Raw genomic sequence first — 21,268 nt, forward strand, 5'->3', positions numbered from 1 at the left:
ATGACTGACAATGTGCAGGGTGCTCAGGTTCTCCTGATGTAATTCAGTGTTAGAGTTATAGAGATCTGCAGCACAGACGAAGATCTTTCGACCATCTAGTCTGCACTGGTGAAAATTTCAGCACCTGATACTGTAATACCATTTTCCTGCGCTAGGCCCATAACCTTGTATGCCTTGTTGTTTTGAATAGAAGATAAATGTTTTTCTCGTATGGGAGCAGGCACACACTGCCTGTAAGGGTGGTACACGCAGAAATCCTCATAACACTGAAGAAGCATTTTGATGTGCACTTGTGATGTCATGGCATACGGGCTATTGTCCAGGCACTCTGAAATGGGAGTGGAGTAGTTACATGCCTGTTTTCAACTGTCGCAGATTCGATGGGCTGAACGACCTTTTTCTGTGATAAGTATTGGAAGAAGGAACTAGGAGTTGGAGAGAGAAAAGTTAAAAGTGACCGCATATAAGTTGCAAGTTTGAAATGTTTAACTGTTCAATATTGCTGGGGAGACATTGGCCTTGTTGTATTATCACTAGACTGTTCAAATCCCACCCTGGCAGATGATGGAATTTGAATTTAATAAAATTATGGAATTAGGAGTCTGATATTGACCATGAATCCATTGTTGATTGTTGGAAAATGCCATTTGATTCATTAATGTCCTTTTAGGGAAGGAAACTGCCATCCTTGCCTAGACTGGACTACACGTGACTCCAGACTGACTGCAGTATGGTTGACTGTTAATTATCTACTGGGCAGCCAGGGATGGGCAATAAATGCTGCCTGGCCAGCAATGCCCTCATCCGCTGAATGAATTTTAAAAATATAGAAGCTTATTTGTAAATGGGATCCTTTTGAAATCATTTGTAAAATAAATAGAAACATTTTGGTATACATTTTCCTTTAATTACATTAAACATAACAGTTGGCAGGATAAAGATGATTTTTACAGAGTGGATGCTTCCTTACTCCTCCAGCACCTCTATGTTAATATTTAGTAGCTGAATGTGAAGGGTTTAGAACATCAAAACCGAACCAGTAATTTAAACACTAATTTGCAGGTTATCTTGTAAAAGACTTTTGATATGTACGAGAGGGAATGGTAGTGGTAATCTCCCTCGACTTGTCAATCAGAGTCTGAGGCTAGTGACAGTGGGCATTGGTACATGGGCAGCTGGCAAAGTTTACATTTCATGGATAAACTTGAAATTGAAAGCTCGTCTCTGTAATGGTGAACATGAAGCTATCAATAATTGTTGTAAAGATGCTTCAATAATGCTCTACTAATATCCTACAGGGATGGAAGCCTGCATGGTCTGGCCTACATGTGACTCCAGATCCACAGCTATATGATTGCTATAGCAGTAGGGGTCTATAACTGCTTTGTGAAGTGGCCTTGCCTCAGATCAAAGGCAATTAGGGATGTACATTAAATGCTCACTTCGCCAGCAGCGCCTACGTCCCATAAACAAACTTAAAAAAAAACATGTTTCACAAGTGAAATAATTTGTTTAGTAGTTGACTGTTGAACACAGGAGTGGAATTTACTTCTGTTCCCCCAACCCACACCTTGGACGAGCTCTGATGGGGAGGGCTACATGATAGCGCAAGATGGAGATTGTGGCCCAAAGTGACCACTTAGGGGTCTCGCCCTGATTTGCTGGTATTCAACCAGCAATGGATTAGGGACTCACCATCAGCCTAAAAGGGTGATTGGTGTTCCCCCATACGTGGGTACTCTGTGCCCAATCAAACATCCCTGCGTCAGGAAGGGAGGGACACTGAGAGCCCCTACTCCCCCATCCCAGCCTCACTTACCTCTAACTTAATGTCCCTTCAGCAATAGAACATAGAACATAGAACAGTACAGCACAGAACAGGCCCTTCAGCCCACAATGTTGTGCCGACCATTGATCCTCATGTATGCATCCTCAAATTTCTGTGACCATACACATGTCCAGCAGTCTCTTAAATGACCCCAATGACCTTGCTTCCAGAACTGCTGCTGGCAACGCATTCCATGCTCTCACAACTCTCTGCGTAAAGATCCTGCCTCTGACATCCCCTCGATACTTTCCACCAACCAGCTTAAAACTATGACCCCTCGTGCTAGCCATTTCTGCCCTGGGAAATAGTCTCTGACTATCAACTCTATCTATGCCTCTCATTATCTTGTATACCTCAATTAGGTCCCCTCTCCTCCTCCTTTTCTCCAATGAAAAGAGACCGAGCTCAGTCAACCTCTCTTCATAAGATAAGCCCTCCAGTCCAGGCAGCATCCTGGTAAACCTCCACTGAACCCTCTCCAAAGCATCCACATCTTTCCTATAATAGGGCGCCCAGAACTGGACGCAGTATTCCAAGTGCGGTCTAACCAAAGTTTTATAGAGCTGCAACAAGATCTCACGACTCTTAAACTCAATCCCCCTGTTAATGAAAGCCAAAACACCATATGCTTTCTTAACAACCCTGTCCACTTGGGTGGCCATTTTAAGGGATCTATGTATCTGCACACCAAGATCCCTCTGTTCCTCCACGCTGCCAAGAATCCTATCCTTAATCCTGTACTCGGCTTTCAAATTCGACCTTCCAAAATGCATCACCTAGCATTTATCCAGGTTGAACTCCATCTGCCACCTCTCAGCCCATCTCTGCATCCTGTCAATGTCCCGCTGCAGCCTACAACAGCCCTCTACACTGTCAACGACACCTCCGACCTTTGTGTCGACTGCAAACTTGCTGACCCATCCTTCCTTCAATTCCCTTGTCCAAGTCATTAATAAAAATTACAAACAGTAGAGGCCCAAGGACAGAGCCCTGTGGAACTCCACTCACCACTGACTTCCAGGCAGAATATTTTCCTTCTACTACCACTCGCTGTCTTCTGTTGGCCAGCCAATTCTGTATCCAAGCAGCTAAGTTCCCCTGTATCCCATTCCTCCTGACCTTCTGAATGAGCCTACCATGGGGAACCTTATCAAATGCCTTACTGAAGTCCATATACACCACATCCACAGCTCGACCCTCATCAACCTTTCTAGTCACATCCTCAAAAAACTCGATAAGGTTTGTAAGGCATGACCTACCCCTCACAAAGCCGTGTTGACTCTCAGGCTTCTCCTAAGATGCATTTCTAGCAGCAGCCAGCACTCCAGTGGTACCACCCGTTAGGCTGAGATGAGGAAGAAATGTCTTTACCCAGAGAGTGGGGAGCTATAGAATTCTCTTCCACTCAAAGTAGTTGAGAGCAAAACATTGAATATTTTTAAGAAGGAGTTAGACATAGTTCCAAGGGCTAAAGAGATCATAGGGTATGGGGTAGAAATGGGAGCAGCGTACTGAGTTGGATGATCAACCATGATCATATTGAATGGTGGAGCAGGGTCAAACAGCTGATTGACCAACTTCTGCTACAGTTTCAATGTGATAGAGAGCTGCCAGGTTCTGATTGGTTGCCAGCTTGATGATTGGAAGTGGTGAAGATTTCTGGTGTGGCCAGAGACGGCCACTAGTGCCAAAGGGTACATGATTCCACTGGGCTTATCCCTTTGGAAATGAGGCAGGTCTTTCAGTGTTTTTCAATAAGCTGGTGAGACCCCTGTTGCTAATGTTAAATTCTCACAAATTAACAATTACAACACATTAATGTATTTTTTAATAAATTATCGCAGGCTTGTCTTGTGAATGTTTTCCTGGTCCTACAGCAGAACACAGAATTGTGGCCAATCCCATTCAGGATTTAATTGACACTGACCAAGGTAGTACGACACATGATTTGTTCAAGTATTACAAGAAGAAATTTAATAAGGACTATGAGAAAGATGACAAGGAGCATGAGATGAGAAAAACCACATTTACTCACAACATGAGGTAAAGTTGATTATCATTGTGTGATTGTCATCAAAACTAAGCATTATTTCACAAAGGCTTAATTTAAACAGAGAAAATAGGAGTAGGCACTGTTTGGGTAAAGAAATTTCTCTTCATCTCAGTCCAAAGTGGCCCACGTTATATTCTTAAACTGTGCCCCATGATCCTGGTGGGATCAGAGAATGGGGGTTAACAGTTCAGCTTTTCTGTTAATCAAAATTTATGCTGTTGGAGTCCCGACGGCTTGGTCCATTGATCTAGAGCCAAGAGTGCAGAAAATACTCAAGAAAGTAAATGGAATGCTAGCCTTTATGTCTAGAGGACTGGAGTACAAGGATGCACCCATTAAGCTGCAGTTATACAAAACCCAGGTTACACTCAAATGGGAGCACTGTGAGCAGATCTGGGCAGAATCCCTCAGGAAGGATACATTGGCATTGGAGGGAGTATAATGTAGGTTTACAAAAATGATATCCAGACTTCAGGGGTTAGGCTATGAGGAGAGATGATACAAATGAGGCCTGATTTCTCAAACTTAGAAAGTCAAGGGGTAACTGATCAACATTTTCAAGATATTAACAGGAAAAGGCAGGGTAGATAAAAGTTGTGTTTCCAATGATTGGGGATTCTAGAGCTAGAGATGTAGTCTGAGAATGAGGGTCAGGCTGTTCAGGAGAGATGTTAGGAAGCGCTTTGACAAACAAAGGTTGGGAGATGTTTGGAACTGTCATCCACAAATGGCATTAGATGCAGCATCATTGTTAATTTAAATCTGAGATTGTTGAACAAAAAAAGTGAGGTGTGGGATACGGGCCAAAGGCAGGTATTTAGATTTAGGCCACAGATCAGATGGTGAACAGGCTTGAGGGGCTGAATGGCCTACTCCTGTTCCTGTGTTCCTATAATAGAATGTTCCCCTGCAAAAAAATGAAACATAATTTTATTTTGTTTTCCTTGTGGATAATGTGATTAAAATCTATTTGAAATGGCTTTAGTGGCAACCTTGCCCAGAAAGATGTTACCTTTATTTGGCCACTGTTAGTGAATAATGTCACTTAGAAATGGAATTGCCAAAAATGTTGACAGCAGAAGAATTGTTGTCAACCATATAATTTTATATTTGTTCGTGAGACATAGACACCACTGGCTAGGCCAGCACTTATTGCCCATTGAATTTTTTTTTCAAAAATATACTTTTATTTATTAAAAAAATCCTTGTGTCTCTATACAGTCACAAATGCAGTTTGGTTCTGTGCAATATCATGACAAGTAAAACAAACTTTGAGTTTGACTCTATCCCAGCAAACCAAAGGCATCTCTTACACATACTAGACTATATTTACATACATTGAGGCACTAGGAGGATCCGATAACTGAACAAACCCTCAATTAACGTCAGCAGGAAGACTTCAGACAGTGGTCTTTCCACATTGCACCTTAGTGGGCAGCTGCCCCAAGCTTTAGTGCATCTTTCAGTTTACTGCCCTTTGAATTGACCAGAGGGCAGCTAAGGGTCAACCGCATTGCGATGAATCAATTGCCGGTACTGTAGAATCATGAGAGAAATGCAGGACCTTAAGTACAGTGTTACTGTAAATTCTTGAGTAAATTACACTGTAAAAAGTTGTCTTGCATTAATGTGGTACCCTGTAACCTCAAGTGAATAACCTCATGCAATCTCAGACCATTGGAATTAGAGTCTGAGAATGTGTAGTTAAAGCCTTGAAAGAAGAATATCAGCTCAAGGGCAGCAAGCACAAGATTATAAGCTAATTATGAGAGAATTCCATGCCTGGGATGCTATCTACATGAAGATAATTGAACAAAATCTAAAACTTCTGACAAATAAAAATAAAAAGAAAATAAAATTCAAATGATCAGATATTTTGAGATCAGTTGGGAAGATTTCATTTTTGAGGGCTATAACTGATGGGGAGTACGTGCTAGCTTCACCAGCAACACACAATCCAAGGTTGAATGTCCAAATGGTAGGAGTCCATGCAGGAGGGCAGTAGAAAATATGTAATATTTTGTGTGTATTCACATGTATGATGTGAGGCCCTTACTTCCACTAAACCATTGCTGTCTTACCTGCTTCTTCAACTACAACGCTGCACAAAGGTAAAACTTGGTGAGAGTTTCAACACAAGCTCCTTAGGCCAAGAAGTCAAGGTCAAGTGGCACCAGGCAAGCTCATTAGCACCTGGGCTTATTCAGCCCCCTTGCAGTTTTGTTCCATGTTCTTTTGTGTTTAGTTTATGGTTTGTTTTTCAGGTACATTCATTCAATGAATCGGAGAAACCTGACCTTCAAAATGGAAATTAATCACTTTGCTGACCAAACAATAAGTGAGATGTCTGTTCTGAATGGAAGACTGAAGAGTACCACACCAAACCATGGGCAGCCCTTCCCAACAGAACTTTACAAGTCCATTGTGCTACCTCCCAGTTTAGACTGGAGATTGTATGGTATGGGATTTTTCCCCCTTTTGCGTAGCTAATGCAAGCGCCTTGTTTAAATATAAATAATCTTCAAAGCAAAAGAGCATCTTATCCGTTGGATAATGTACTCTACAGTGTCTGAACCATTTTTCGCTTTTATACCGATGGTCAGTTCAATTTTTACTTGCTTTTTAAGAACAAATCTTTATCATTAATCACCTTATTTGAAACATTTTAAATATGTTCTATAGAATTGCATTGTGGTGTTTGACCTTCTGAATTTACTTGCAAAAGGGTTTATGGCTCCATTAAGATGTTGAGAGCCAGCTCTCCGTCACATGCCGGCCTGACTCGATCAGAATTGGGAAGGAGGAACTGAAATGCTCCATTTCTCCCGTCCCTCCTTTACGTGAACATATGAGCACATGCACACACTCTCACATACTCTCTCACTCACATGGGGAGGCATTGGCCTAGTGGTATTATTGCTGGACTGCTCATCCAGAGACCTAAGTACTGTTCTGGGGACCTGGGTTCAAATCCGACCACGGCAGTTGGTAGAATTTGGATTCAATAAAAAATCTGGAATTAAGATTCAGAAGATGACCAGTAATCCATTGTCGATTGTTGGAAATTCCCATCTGGTTCACTAATGTCCTTGAGGGAAGCAAACTGCCAACCTTATCTGGCCTGGCTGACCAGACCCACAACAGAATCCAGACCCACAACAATGTGGTTGACTATTAACTGCCCTCTAGGCAATTAGGGATGGGTAATAAGTGCTGGCCTAGCCCGTGATATCCACATCCCAAGAATGAATAAAAAAGAAAACACTCAAATGAGATGGCAGGTTAGGAGTCTACATGCGTAAGCTGAGTGACTCTACTGTTTAAAAATTGCTAGTGATAGCAATGGGCTTGGAACTGGGGCCCCACTAGTTATTTTTAAAACATGCTTGTCCCTGTTCTGGAATGGTCACAGGAGTAAAAATGCAGTCCCACGTTTCTTCTGTGTATGTAAGATTTCCATGTCCTGATGGTTTCTATCTTGGTGGTCCACTCTGTGTTCAGCATAGAGGAAGAAATTCTGCAGATTCTGGAATCCAAGGCAGGCACACTGGAGGCTAGGAGAATACAGCAGGCCAGGCAGCATCTGGAGGAAAGGAGCAGTCAGTACTTTGGGTAGTACCCTTCTTCGGAATGGATGTGGGGTTAGGGGGAACTGCTGATAAAGGGGGAGGGGGGTGGAGGCAGAATGGTGGTAAGTGGACGCTAGTAGTAGGTACGAACTGATTGGCTGATGGGATGGATGAATCCATTTGGCGGCTGGAAGGGAGGGTCAGAAGGTGACGTAGAAGGAAGGAAGCCATGGAGCTGGAAGGGAAGTCGGAAGATTGATGGGAAGGTTTTTGAAAATGGAGAACTCAATGTTGAGTCCTCCGGGCTGTAGGGTGCCCAGGCAGAAGGTAAGGTGTTGTTTTTCAAATTTGCGTTTCAAATCACTGCGATACTGGAGGAGGCCGAGGACGGATATCTCGGAGGGGGAGTGGGATGGGGAGTTGAAATGCATGGTGACCGGGGTGGGGGGTTAGGTTGGCCATTACAGGCCAGGTGGAGATACTTAGTATAGCAGTCACCCAGTCTACATTTGGTCTCACCGACGTAGAGAACACCACATCAGGAGCACCAGATGCGTTAGACTGGGTTGGAGGAGATCCAGGTGAAGCTGTCTCACTTGGAAGGGCTATTTAGGGCCCTGGATGGTGGTGACGGAGGTGGAGTGTGGGCAGGTGTTGCATCTTTTGTGGTTAGAGGGGAAGGTACCAGGGAGGTTGAAGTTCTTGGTGGGGAGTGTGGCACAAACTAAGGAGTGGTGAAGGGAATGGTCCTTACAGAAGGCAGAGAGGGGTAGAGAGTGGAAAATATCCAAGTGGTGGAATCTAATTGGAGTTCGTGGAACTGTTTAAGGAGGATATGTTGAATGCGGAGGCTGATGGGGTGGAAAGTGAGGACAATGGGATCGCTGTCTTTATTATTTTAGGGGTGGTGGTTAAGAGCTGTGGAGTGGGGAATGAAGGAGCACCAGTGGAGGGCAGTCTGGATAACAGAGGGAGGAAAAGTGTCATCAACCAACCAGGTTGTACCTACCATCAGTGTCCACCCATCACTATCATTCTGCCTCCATCCCTTCCTCCACATCCAACCTCTGAAGAAGGGTAATACCCGAAATATTGACTGCTCCTTTCCTCTGGATGCTGCCTGGCCTGCTGTTTTCTTCCAGCCTCCTGTTTGTCCGCCCTGTGATAAGTATTGTCTGGTGCAGCTCAGGAGGACATGGAGTCTCTGTCACATTTGCTACAGCTGAAGGCAGTGGAGGAGAAGCTGCAGTGGCCTCTGGTTTCTCTGGGCCCTTCCTCTGGAAGCTGAGCTTTTTGATTCTACTCAACTCTTCAAGATCCTTTCAAACAAGCATCTCCAAAGATGATGGCCAACAGTGAGTGTTTCAGTATTCACCACCCTTAGCTTTTGTATGTCCTCAAGAAAAATTAACAAAGAATGAAATTTGGAGGAGGTTCTCAAGAGCTTACCTAGCATTATCTAGAAACATCCAACTAATTCAAAGAAATGATTTATGAACTTGACTCTGAATCTTGTGTAACTCCCAGGTGCTGTGACCCCTGTGAAAGATCAAGCTCTGTGTGGATCCTGTTGGAGTTTTAGTTCAACTGGGAATATAGAAGGAGCACTCTTTCTGAAGGTGAATGATGTGTTTGAGAAGTACTACAATAGTTATCCTGGAGCTGTACAGCCCAGGAGGACCCTTGATACTATGGCCAAATCTTTAAAATCTAATTTGTTTCACTTCTCTTTTTTCCCATAGCTCAGCATGCTTCTCTGTTGCTACATTAGAATTTGGAGGACTGTAAAATATCTAAGCAGTGGTTTAACTGATGGCTAGATCTGAAGTGACAGTAATGGTGGTCTGAAATAACATTTGAACTGAGAGAGATCCGGCCACAGGAATTTCATTAAGCTATTGCATAATTTAGTACAACATCAATTCTACTTAATGCAAACAAGACTGAGTTCATTAATATATTCTCTAGTGATTTGGCTTAAAATCTCCTGGATTAGTTTGATAAATGTTGTTCTTTAGTCACACACTATCATAATAAGCCTCTGATCTCTAGAATGGAATGACGCCTAAATGCCAAGTTGGACAGTTTTATTTGCTATTATTTTGGGTTGAATTTTAAGACGGGACAAACTGCCCAGCCACCCACAATAGTATTGTTTTCTGGGCAGCCTTAAAGAGGTGGAGACTGCCCCTGAGTGGAAGAAAGATCCATGCTGGGATTAGCTGGCTATTGAAGGACCCCAACTGTGCCAGAACTCAGCAGTCGTCACTGCTGGGAATGCAAGTGGGTTCCAGGATACAAATAACATGAATCCCAGAGAAATACTTCATGGGTTTGGATGGGGTGGGATCAGGGAAGCTAAAGAAGGTCTCAGCAACAAGGCAAGAAGTGACAAAGCCGAGGTAACATCCAAGGGGTTGGGAGAAGGGATTACCCTGAAAGTGCTCCCTCAGTGGAGACCGCCCTCACCAACTTTCCTTCCACCGGTTTTCACACCTAGAGTCACCTACCACCTATTATGGTCTGGGCAGTGTAATATCTAGGTTAATTGGGTTGTTAACAAACTCAAAAACAAAAACAAAGTTGCTGGAAAAGCTGAGCAAGTCTGGCAGCATCTGTGTTTTTGTTAACAAGCTCAGTTTTCCATTTTAAAAAGATGGTGGACTGGCTGCCTGTTTGAGTGTCTGCCTGCCTTTTGCTTTTGTGGGGTTCAGGTAAGGGTTAGGTGGGAAGGCAGTGGATCAGGTACATGCCCGCAGCACATTGCCAAAAAGCTGCCTAGTCAGGGCTGGGCTCTAAAATCCAGCTTCTTTCTTTCACAGTGTACTGTTGACTTGCATCTCATCTGTGTGAGCTGGTTCTGATTTACAAATAGAAAGAAGCTAGCCATTGAGAGATACCACCAATTTTTGCAAACAAAAAGAGGGGATTCATTTGTATAGTGCATCTTGTTAAGCATAATTACTTGTTTTTCATTGCCTTTTATTATGAATAGATAAACACGGAGAGACTGGGATTAACATTTGAACAAGAATAATGGAATTTGCACAAGCAACTGTTTTGCATGGAGCCAAAGACCTGAGGACAAAGTTATCTCAATTCAAAATTGATGAACATTGTCCTCAACAGAGTTGTGCAGAGTAAACCTTACTGAGGCCTAATACTCAAGAGGCAGGGAAAGATTTGACCAATTTAGCTTTGCCTAGTTTGAAAGTGCCATTGGACGTAATGACTCTCTCAACATTTCAAGAAGACCATTGTGAAATTATCTTCCTTAAATCTAGTGACATTATTGCAGACAGAAAATTGGCACTTATGCACTGGTACTTCTAAGCCTGTCTTTGAGTAAATATTATAGAAAGAAGGTGTGAAATTATCTATAAAAGCTTTAAATTTCCATTTTACAAAAACAGACTGCATTTTCAATCACACTTTGACTGCTCTAGTTTCTCCTTTCTGTGGAAGTTATTTAACAATTGAAAAGCGATAAATGGTCAGAGACTACTTTTTATTGAATATTTTTTTCTTTAAAAATCTATTAAGCCCTTGTATTTAGTTTACAGATGAAATCAAACCTTCATGGTCTCCAAATCAGTTTGTTAACATAGACAATGAGTATTTGATCTTTTTTGATCCTTAACACCATTGCTGTTGTAAACTTGGATTATGTTTATCTTCAGACAGGAATTTTAGTCCCGCTTTCTCAACAAGTGTTACTCGATTGTACATGGGGTTTTGGAAATGCTGCTTGTGATGGAGGGGAAGAATGGCGGGCGTTTGAATGGGTCATCAAACATGGTGGAATTGCAACTGCAGATTCATATGGTTCTTACCTGGGACAGGTGAGTATTAAGAGCAAGAGTAGGCCATTCAGCCCATCGAGCTTGCTGCACCATTTAATATGATCATGGCTGATCCAAAGTTTCAATGCCTTTTACTCACATTTTCCCCAACAAAATATTGAGCTTCCACGGTTCTCTGGAACAGACAATTCAAGCAGTTTCTGATGAGTTTGTTTTTTGGCAAATAGTATCAAAAGCAACAGTGCACTGAAACAGAGATTACAAGGTGTAGAGCTAGATGAACACAGCAGACCAGGCAGCATCAGAGGAGCAGGAAGGCTGATGTTTCATGCCTAGAAATTTTCTGAAGAAGGGTCTTGGCCTGAAACATCAGCCTTCCTGCTCCTCTGATGCTGCTTGGCTTGCTGTATTCATCGAGCTCTACGCCTTGTTATCTCAGATTCTCCAGCATCTGTAGTTCCTGCTATCTCGTTCACTGAAACAACTTGGACACCTTGAAAATCCAGATCTGAAACCTTGTATCTGGAAATTCAGATTTTTGTTAGGCCTGTACATCTAACTGATCTCACTTTTTAAGCAGCAAGATGAAAACTCAGCTGTCTAATTTTATGTACCCTGGTTTCACTGTGCATGAGCACCTTGGTGTAAATATTTTGCACATTAAAATTGGAAAAGAAGACTTTCCACATCAAGCAGATGTTCACCTGTACATCTGCCAACGTGGTATACTGCATCTGCTGTACCCAGTGTGGTTTCCTCTACATTAGGGAAACCGAGCGGAGGCTTGGGGACCGCTTTGCAGAACACCTCTGCTCGGTTCGCAATAAACAACTTACACCTCCCAGTCGCGAACCATTTCAACTCCCCCTCCCACTCCCATTCCTTAGATGACATGTCCATCCTGGGCCTCCTGCAGTGCCATAATGATGCCACCTGAAGGTTGCAGGAACAGCAACTCATATTCCGCTTGGGAACCCTGCAGCCCAATGGTATCAATGTGGATTTCACCAGCTTCAAAATCGCCCCTCCCCACACTGCATCCCAAAACCAGCCCAGCTCGTCCCCACCTCCTTAACCTGTTCTTCCTCTCACCTATCTCCTCCTCCTACCTCAAGCCGCACTTCCATTTCCTACCTACAAACCTCATCCTGCCCCCTTGACCTGTCCATCCTCCCCAGACTGACCTGTCCCCTCCCTACCTCCCCATCTGTACTCTCCTCTCCACCTATCTTCTCTATCCATCTTTGGTCTGCCTCCCCCTCTCTCCCTATTTATTTCAGAACCCTCTCCCCATCCCCGTTTTCTGAGGAAAGTTGTAGGCCTGAAACATCAGCTTTTGTGCTCCTAAGTTGCTGCTTGGCCTGCTGCGTTCATCCAGCTCCACACTTTGTTGTCTCATCTTTGAAGAAACACTGTTTACTCGATTTACAGTGAGATTCTAAACATTAAGGAAGGTGAAATTGAATTTAATGATTATGTAATACTTAATTAACTCATCATGTCTGTGAGCTTTTACTGAAGTATTTTGCTGCCTTTTTTAAAGGCTAAGTATTTGTTCTAGTATTTAACACTAAAAATAATATTATAGTTTACTTTCTAAGCAGTATTATTGAGCAGGGAGTAGGGTGGGAGAAAAGTCAATGGTCAGCTGACTAGTTGGTTAAAAGCCTGCTCTGTGACAGTAAAGTGTTGTGGAAGGGCTGAATGAACATCTAAGGGTCTCTGCCTCTTATTGGGAAAGAGTTCCACCTCTTGGGAGCTGCAGGCCCCAATCTGATTGGCCATCAGCTCCAGCTTCAAGGATCCCAGACTGAGGTGTTGTCGAGTGCTTCCTTAAATAAGTTACATAATTTTGACCCAAATGTTACGAGTAAGTTTGCCCAAGCATTCCATAACACCAGTCAAAGCAACATGATCAGTACCAATGCAAAACAGTGCCAACTTTATTAGGAACAAAGTTACAATAACCTTTAAGACTAAACGTACTATTGCTAATCCTATTTGACCCCCTTAAGGTTGCAACACTTCTCAAGTCTCTTGTAGATTTACACAGTCACACTTTCTCTAGCTCTGCAAAGCTGCATTCTCTCTCTCTCTCTCTCTGTTTGGATAGTCAGCTGTTCTCTGCCTCTTGCCACGTTGATGTCCTCAGAGAGCCTCAGCAGATTCCAAGAGAGAGGTCTGCAGGTGAAGCCTGTTTTTCTACCTTTTTAGATAGTTTTCTGGAACTTTGTGTAGCCCCGGCCAATTGGGGAGATACACTTAATAGTTTTAAATAGTCAGTCGCTTGGATGGCATGCTGCTGTCAGTTTCTTTGTGCAGCAAAACCCAGTGCCTTTCTGTCTGGGCCCTCTGTTTAATGGGTAAGTTTTAAGTTTTTGGGGGTATGTCTGCCCAGGGTGACTGTTGGCTTTACACCAGCACCTGGCTGCTGTGTTTCCACTGTGTCTGCTGTGTGGATTTTGTCATATCAGTTTTACTTGGCTAATGTACCCAGCATCCCTTGCTGTTTGGCCAAGTTAGCATTCTATCTGTTTTAGCAGCCTCCTGGCTGCTACACAGGTAAGTCTTGGCTAGGGACTGTGGGATTCTGCCAACTTAAGAAGGTGGACAAGGTATGGAGAGTAGTCTTTAAATAATGATCCGGTGGGAAGGAAATCGGTTGCCATCTTCTCACGAATGGTTTCCTAATGGGCAAGTGGTGCCCTCCAACAATTCCCCACCTTTTTAAAAACACCTTAAAAAAATAGTTGTGAATCCCACTGTCACTCAGCTGCCCAAGCCAGCAATTTTATGGTGGGCACGATGTGTTATTGGAGCCGATTGAACTTCTAAGAAGCTCAGTTGATCTTTAGTTCGTCACGCTTGATATGTGAATTGCTAATTTTGGTGCCTACTAACCTTCCATAATGTAGGGGTTAGGGTGGGGGTGGTGGGCAAGGCACCTCTAGGCATGCATCTCCTGCACAAAATACACCCAATGAGGACCATTTCTCTTAGTCAGAAATTGGTATATTCAAAATTTTCTTAGGAGGTGCTAACCTTGATGCTTTGAGCAAGCAATGGTAGGCTTTCTTAAACCACTGTATTCTTTACAATGAAGATGGCACCTTGATTTCATCAGTTGCAAATTTAGGGTTATCAACCCAGTTCTGATGGAGTTGCAGCTGCACATGTATCCAGGTCAGATTGGTCTTTGATCTGAAGGAGATAAACACTACAATGAAGAGAAGCACTATCAGGATAACATTGGTGAACTACTGTAGTACATTGTGTAGTTTGTAGGTACAGAAACCGCTATGCATTGTTAAAAACAATGTCTGTCAAGTATGTGGGTTTGCTTCGGAAAACTGTTTGTTGTAATTGCCATCAAAATTCCTAACTTGACACAAAAGCTTTGAGAGATCAGGAGGTGACGATCATTACAGGTGAAATGGCAAATTACTTCATATGCTGGAAATCTGAAAAAAGCACAGAATGTTGGAGAAACTCAGCAGGTCTAGCAGCAAATACAGAAAGAGAAACAGAATTAACATTTTAAGTCTAGCATGTCTATTCTTCAAAAGTGCAAAGACAAAATCATTATAGATTCCCAGCTTCTATGATAACTAGGTGTGGAGCTGGATGAACACAGCAGGCCTAGCAACATCAGAGGAGCAGGAAAGCTGTTGTTTCAGGTCTGGACCCTTCTTCAGAAATGGGGAGGGAAGGGGGCTCTGAAATAAATAGAGAGAGGGGGAGGCGGTGATAGAAATTGGATAGAGGAGCAGATAGCTGGAGAGACAATCGACAATTCAAGGAGGCAGGAATGAAACTAGTAGAAATGAGTGTAGGTAGGGAGTTGGGATGGAGGTTGGTCAGTGAGGGAGGAGCGGATTGGTGGGAGAGAAGATGGACAGATCAAGGAGGCAGGGTTGGGGGGGGGGGTTAGATTTTGAAACTAGTAAAGTCCACATTGAGACCATTGGGTTGTAGGGTTCCAAGGCAGAATATGAGGTGCTGTTCCTCCAGTTTCTGGTGGCATCATTGTGACACTGGAGGAGATCCAGGATGGGCATGACATCCATGGCGTGGGAGGGGGAGTTGAAGTGGTTCGTGACTGGGAGGTGTTGTTGTTTGTTGCAAACCAAGCATAGGTGCTCCTTCCCAGCTTCTGCCCTGCTTTTATAGCCACTCTTAATATGGTTGCCCACATTCATTTTGTGGGATGTGGCATCACTGGCTGGCCAGCATTTCTTGCCCATCCCTACTTCCCTTGAGAAGGTGACAGTGAGCTGCCTTCTTGAACCGCTGCAGTCCACCTGCTGTGGTTTGACCCATAAAGCTATTAGGGAGGGAATTTCATAATTTGGACCCAGTGACAGTGAAGAAACGGGAATATATTCCCAAGTCAGAATGGTGAGTGGCCTGGAGGGAAATTTGAAGGTGGCAGTGTTCCTATATATCTGCCTTCCTTGACCTTTTAGATGGAGGTGGTCTTGGGTTTGGAAGGTGCTGTCTCAGGATCTTTGAATTTCTGCTGTGCATCTTGTAGATAGTATACACTGCTGGTATTGAGCGTCAGTGGTGAAGGGAGAGGATGCTTGTGGATGTGGCGCAAATCAAGCGAGCTGTTTTGTCCTGGATGGTGTCAAGCTTCTTGAGTGTTGTTGGGGCTGTAATCATCTAGGCAGTTGGGGAGTATTACATCAAACTTGACTTGTGCCTTGTATGTGGTAGACAGACTTTCAGGACTCAGGAAGTGAGTTACTCGCTGCAATATTTCTATCCCTCTGACCTGCATTTGTAGCCACTGCGTTTTTGTGGTGGGTCCAGTTGCGCTTCTGATCAGTGATCACTCGCAGGATGTTGTTAGTGGAGGATTCAGTGATGGTGACACTATTGAATGTCAAGGGGTGGTGGTTAGACTGTCTTTTATTGGTGATGGTCATAGCCTGGCATTTGTGCGGTGCAAATGTTACTTACGACTTGTCAGCCCAAGCCTGGATCTTGTCCAGATATTTTTGCATTTGGATGAGGACTGTTTCAGTGTCTGAGGAGTCGCAAATGGTGTTGAATCATTGACGAACATCTCCACTTTTGACCTTATGATGGATAAAGGTTATTGATGAATCAGCTGAAGATGGGTGGGCAGAGGACACTGCCCTGAGGAACTCCTGCAGAGATATCCTGGAGCTGAGACAATTGACATCGCACAACCATGACCATTTTCTTATGTGTCAGGTATGGTTCTAACCACCAGAGAGTTTTCCCCATTACCCATTGATTCCAGTTGTGCTAGGGCTCCTTGATGCCACATTATGTCGAATGCAGCCTTCAGGTTAAGGGCTGTCACTCTTACCCAACCTCTGGTATTCAGCTCTTTTTTGTCTGTGTTTGTACCAAGGCTGTAATGAGGTCAGGAACTGAGAGGCCCTGGCAGAACCCAAACTGGGCATCAATGAGCAGGTTATTGCTAAGCAGTTACAGCTTGGTAGCACAGTTGATAACACCTTCCATAACTTCACCGATGATCAATGAGAGTAGACTGATGGGACAGTAATTGACCGGGTTGGATTTATCCTGCTTTTTATGTACAGGACATACTTGGGTAACTTTCCACATTGAACGTCTTGACTAGGGGAGTGGCAAGTTCTGCAACATGTCTTTAGCACTATTGCCAGAATGTTGTTAAAGTCCAGTCAGTGGTGAATCCCAAGATCCCGGAAGTGGAATATCTGGCAATCGAAAGGTACCTGGGCTCTCCAGGGAGCAATTAATGAATTGCAAAATTTTGTCATGCAGTTTCCATTATCTCTTTGGCAGGTTGCTGAATTGCTCCTAAGAGACGGTAGATAATCATCCAACTTGGTTAAAATTCAAAATATCTTTGGCTGACTGCAGATTTGTGATAAACTTCAACTCCTCAAAGCCTGAGTACTGCAGGTGAACCTAGTGATCTGCAATTCTAATTGATATCTGTGAGAAAACTCAGTTAGTAATTTAACAAACCACTGTTTAACATTTTTTGAGGTGAATTGAGAAGACTGTCTTTGTCTTTTTTCCCTACTCTGTTCTATTTTTTTTTCTTGGCATCTACACTTGGATTTGTCACTTCAGAACCAATTTTATATCAGTTAACTTCATTTTCTACTTTATTACACGAAGGTCATGACCATGAATAATTGCTAAAAGATGTGTCAGATGAATTTTTTCACAGGCAGATTGCTCAGATCACTAGGAGGAATTGATCCTTTGTGAAGTATCAACCAGCATAGATTTTAATGGAAACAAAATACTCCAAATTTTGGAAATCTGAAATAAAAACAGAAACTTCAGACCTGACTTCCGTGTTGTCATTCTGAAACATTAACTTCATTTCTCACTTGTTGAAACTCTCTGAGCATTTTGTTTTCATTTCCATTTAACAAATATATTCGTTGAGATAATGCATCTTATTTTCAACAGAATGAATGACACTTCAAGAAATGAAAATCTTCACTTTTTACAATACTTGTGAAAATATGTTGTGTCATGGAACAACCAGCTTGTCTTCAGATGCTAACAAAGTGTGGGGCTGGATGAACATCGCAGGCCAAGCAGCATCTTAGGAGCACAAAAGCTGACGTTTTGAGCCTAGACCCAAAACATCAGCTTTTGTGCTCCTAAGATACTGCTTGGCCTGCAGTGTTCATCCAGCTGTACACTTTGTTATCTCGGATTCTCCAGCTTTTGCAGTTCCCATTATCTCTGTCTTCAGATGCTGACTGCTGCATCCAGACATGTGTTTGAAGTTGTTTTTATATTTTCACTTCATGATCTATTTTGAAATTCCTGTTTTCACTTCCTACAGAATGGATACTGCCACTATAACCAATCTGTCTTCGCAGCCAAGGTGAAGAGCTATGTCAATGTCACTTCAGGAAGAACAGAAGCATTAAAAATGGCCATCTTTAAAAATGGACCAGTAGCTGTTGGGATGGATGCTTCACACAAGTCCTTTAGATTTTACAGCCATGGAGTTTATTATGAGCCAAACTGTAGTAAGTATTTTAACTTACACATTGTACAAGCTGAGGAAAGTAGTCTCCTTTCATAATAATATGAAACGAAGATCTCCAGATGCTGAAAATCTGAAACAAAACAGAAGTTACTGCAGAAACTCAGCAAATCTGGCAGAATCTGTGGACCAAAAGCAGAGTTAACATTTTGAGTTTAATGTCCCTTCTTCAGAACTGATAGCATCCAGAAAAATGTGGTATTTATCTTGACTACAAAGTATTGAGGAGAAAGAATGAGAGGATAGGTAGGATGGAGCACTGAGAGAAAGAGAGAGAAAAAAAGTTAATTTACTTTCATGTACAAGTTAATGGAAGTAGAAGAAACTTGCCTGGGTACTAGAGTCAAATATTCAAGATTTCAAAAGAAAGGATATAAAAGAACTTATACCTTCTCAATAAATTGTTCTTCATGTCCAGCTAAACTTAATATAATTGTTTATGCGCAATAGAACATTCACAACATATTGACAGTTTGTGTTTAGCCTACTCATGTCCAAATGAGGCCTGAAGTGAGCAATTATCTTTACTGCTGCTACAATTTAACAGTCAGAGTGAAAACTGTACCTAATGCTGTGTAGCAAGTTATTTTCCCAGTGAATCTGCTGAACAGTGAAAATGAGCAGGGGGAGTCTTTTCTTGAATGCTAATCAGAGATTACCCCTCAGTTTAAGCTCCCTCTGTCCACCCTCTCCTTGCCCTCCAATCCTTGCACCTCAGCTAGGTACTGCTTGCATAGTCCAAGCAAGATCCCAGACTTTACTGTGTTTCAGAGCATCACTGATTGCTGTTTTTCCCAGGCCTCTCAGTGGCCACTTCAGACTTAGCTCATAGCTCTATACGCACTCTTTACGATTCGTGGATATCTTGCTTGATAATATATGCTTGTCTGCTGAAGAATAAAAACTAAGCAAACAATCAAGGCGAAATGAACTCACCCCTAAGATTATAGTTTGGATGTGGGAGACCTCCACTTTTCTACATGTAATGCCATCCATTTCTTTAAGCTAATCCAGTTCCTGCAACCAGTTGCATCATCAACATTATTGGTATTCCCAGTAGGTATATATTGCTGAAAAACTCCAGGCAAATGCAGAAGTACTCAGAAAACTCGGGGTATTGCTGAAAGAAGACTTATTTTATCAAAGCTTTTCATCTTGCACTTGTCAGGACTATTTTCACAAGAATACCAATGTAACAGGAATATAGTATCTTAACATCCAAATTGTCTTAGTTGGAGCAAGACACAAAGCTTTGACAAGATGTATTTTTTTAAAGCAACGGTCAATTTTTGTACTACCAAACAACTATTCACATTTTTAAAAAAATCCAACAAATTCTCCAGTCAGCTATTGCTCACTCAAATTCATCAGTTTTTCCTCTCTGCCTTGATGTCACAAAGTCACTGTTTTGGGATGCATACTGTACTATCTTATTCAACTATAGTATAATCTTGTGCTAGAAGCATTGGACCTTGATTTGAAATGTTGCTTATTGCTGCCATTTTGGCTGGGATGCTGAAGCTGAGTTATTCCAGAGAATTGCCAAGTTATTTGAGATGCAGGTTTTCTAGGTAGGAGATCAGGAGAACAAGGTACCACGACATGAATTGGAAGTTTCTCTTGTAAGAAAAACGTGGAACCAATGCAGCAGATTTTGTTTCTAAAGTACCCCTGCTGCTCCACAACGCTCCTGAGGACCTTACCATTTACTGGATAACTTTTTAGTTCACTGCTGGGATTGGGTGGTCTGTCACAAAGCCTTAGTTCAGCAATAGTTTCAGATTTATCAGTGAGTGTCTTCTTCCGAAGGATTGAGGATTCTTAAACAGTTAATTATGAGCAATCTCCTTTTGAGTTCTGAGTAAAATTCTTTGTAGGAGAGGATCTGAAGTAGTAGACAGTGTGCAAACTTTCTGTTTAAGATTAATCATTGTTGCTCAACATGGCTCTGCGTTATGATGTTACCATTTCAGGAAATTCACGGATGGATCTGGATCATGCTGTCCTTGCTGTTGGTTATGGAACACTTGCTGGTGAACCATACTGGCTCATTAAAAATTCTTGGTCACCAATCTGGGGCGATGATGGATATTTTCTGATATCGATGAGACACAACAACTGCGGAATTGCTACAGATCCAACTTATGTTGTTCTTGAATGAACACTCATGAAGACAACAGAATGTTTGATTTGTTAATCTTCTGGGATTACATTTCTAATGTAATCACAAGTTTTATTTCATTGTCTTAATTTTGTATTCTGAAAATGTTGGCATACACACAAAGTAAACTTTTACTGAAAGTGAATCGATTTCACTTGACGTACGCTCGCTCCTCCTGCTACAGCTTTTTCTTTGATTTTGATAAAATAATGGGGCTGTTCAACAATGTCCTGATGCAGGTGTGTTGAATAGTTTGTTTACCGTTGTTGAAATATTTGTAGCAATGGAACAAACACATAAGATGTATTAGAAATAAAGTATTGATGGGTTTTTTTTAATTAAATAAATATTTGTGGAATTAACAGCTACCTCTGGCTTCACGCTCTGACATTAATGTATGTTTTTCCATTTCAATTCCTACTGCTTAACAACATAGCCATTTTGACATAAACACAAGTATTTTAAAACATAAAGGTGTGTCACCTTAGCCTCAGAGGGCTGCTCTGTCTCTTTAACTGGTAGTGAGTTTAACCCAAGGGTCACCATACCTTGGGTAAGGAGTGAAGTCAAGATTTGAATCAATGCTGTTAAAATCCTCTGCATTGCAAACCAGTTGGCCAGCCAAATGAGCAAGCTAAGCAGAAATGTAGTAGTAAGACCATCCCTCACAGAAGAGGATATGTTCATTTGTTGATTTATCATTGTCCTTATGAACTGCATCTTTCTTTTAGTGAAAGTGACCTATTGTATTTTTCATTCAGAAATTCCACATATGGTTATTAATAAACTCAGTGCAGTACCGAAACTGATGGCCT

The 21,268-nt window shown here is 42.3% G+C and overlaps 1 protein-coding gene across 3 annotated transcripts in view; it reads left to right on the forward strand.

Moving 5' to 3' along the window:
- Window positions 1–20,803, forward strand: part of LOC125465068 (digestive cysteine proteinase 2-like) — a 35,306-nt gene extending 14,503 nt beyond the window's left edge. For 2 of the 3 annotated variants that reach the window (XM_048558152.1, XM_048558154.1), the window contains 6 exons: window positions 3,673–3,871; window positions 6,146–6,339; window positions 8,978–9,069; window positions 11,131–11,292; window positions 18,086–18,275; window positions 20,266–20,803. In XM_048558152.1, the coding sequence (XP_048414109.1) occupies window positions 3,673–3,871; window positions 6,146–6,339; window positions 8,978–9,069; window positions 11,131–11,292; window positions 18,086–18,275; window positions 20,266–20,453 (1,025 nt within the window). In that variant the 3' untranslated portion in view covers window positions 20,454–20,803. The remainder of the gene's footprint in view (window positions 1–3,672; window positions 3,872–6,145; window positions 6,340–8,977; window positions 9,070–11,130; window positions 11,293–18,085; window positions 18,276–20,265) is intronic. The other variant, XM_048558153.1, reaches the window with a different exon arrangement.
- The last annotated feature ends 465 nt before the right edge of the window (window positions 20,804–21,268 follow it).

The sequence above is a fragment of the Stegostoma tigrinum genome, chromosome 24 (assembly GCF_030684315.1).
Source record: "Stegostoma tigrinum isolate sSteTig4 chromosome 24, sSteTig4.hap1, whole genome shotgun sequence".
Classification (NCBI taxonomy): domain Eukaryota; kingdom Metazoa; phylum Chordata; class Chondrichthyes; order Orectolobiformes; family Stegostomatidae; genus Stegostoma; species Stegostoma tigrinum.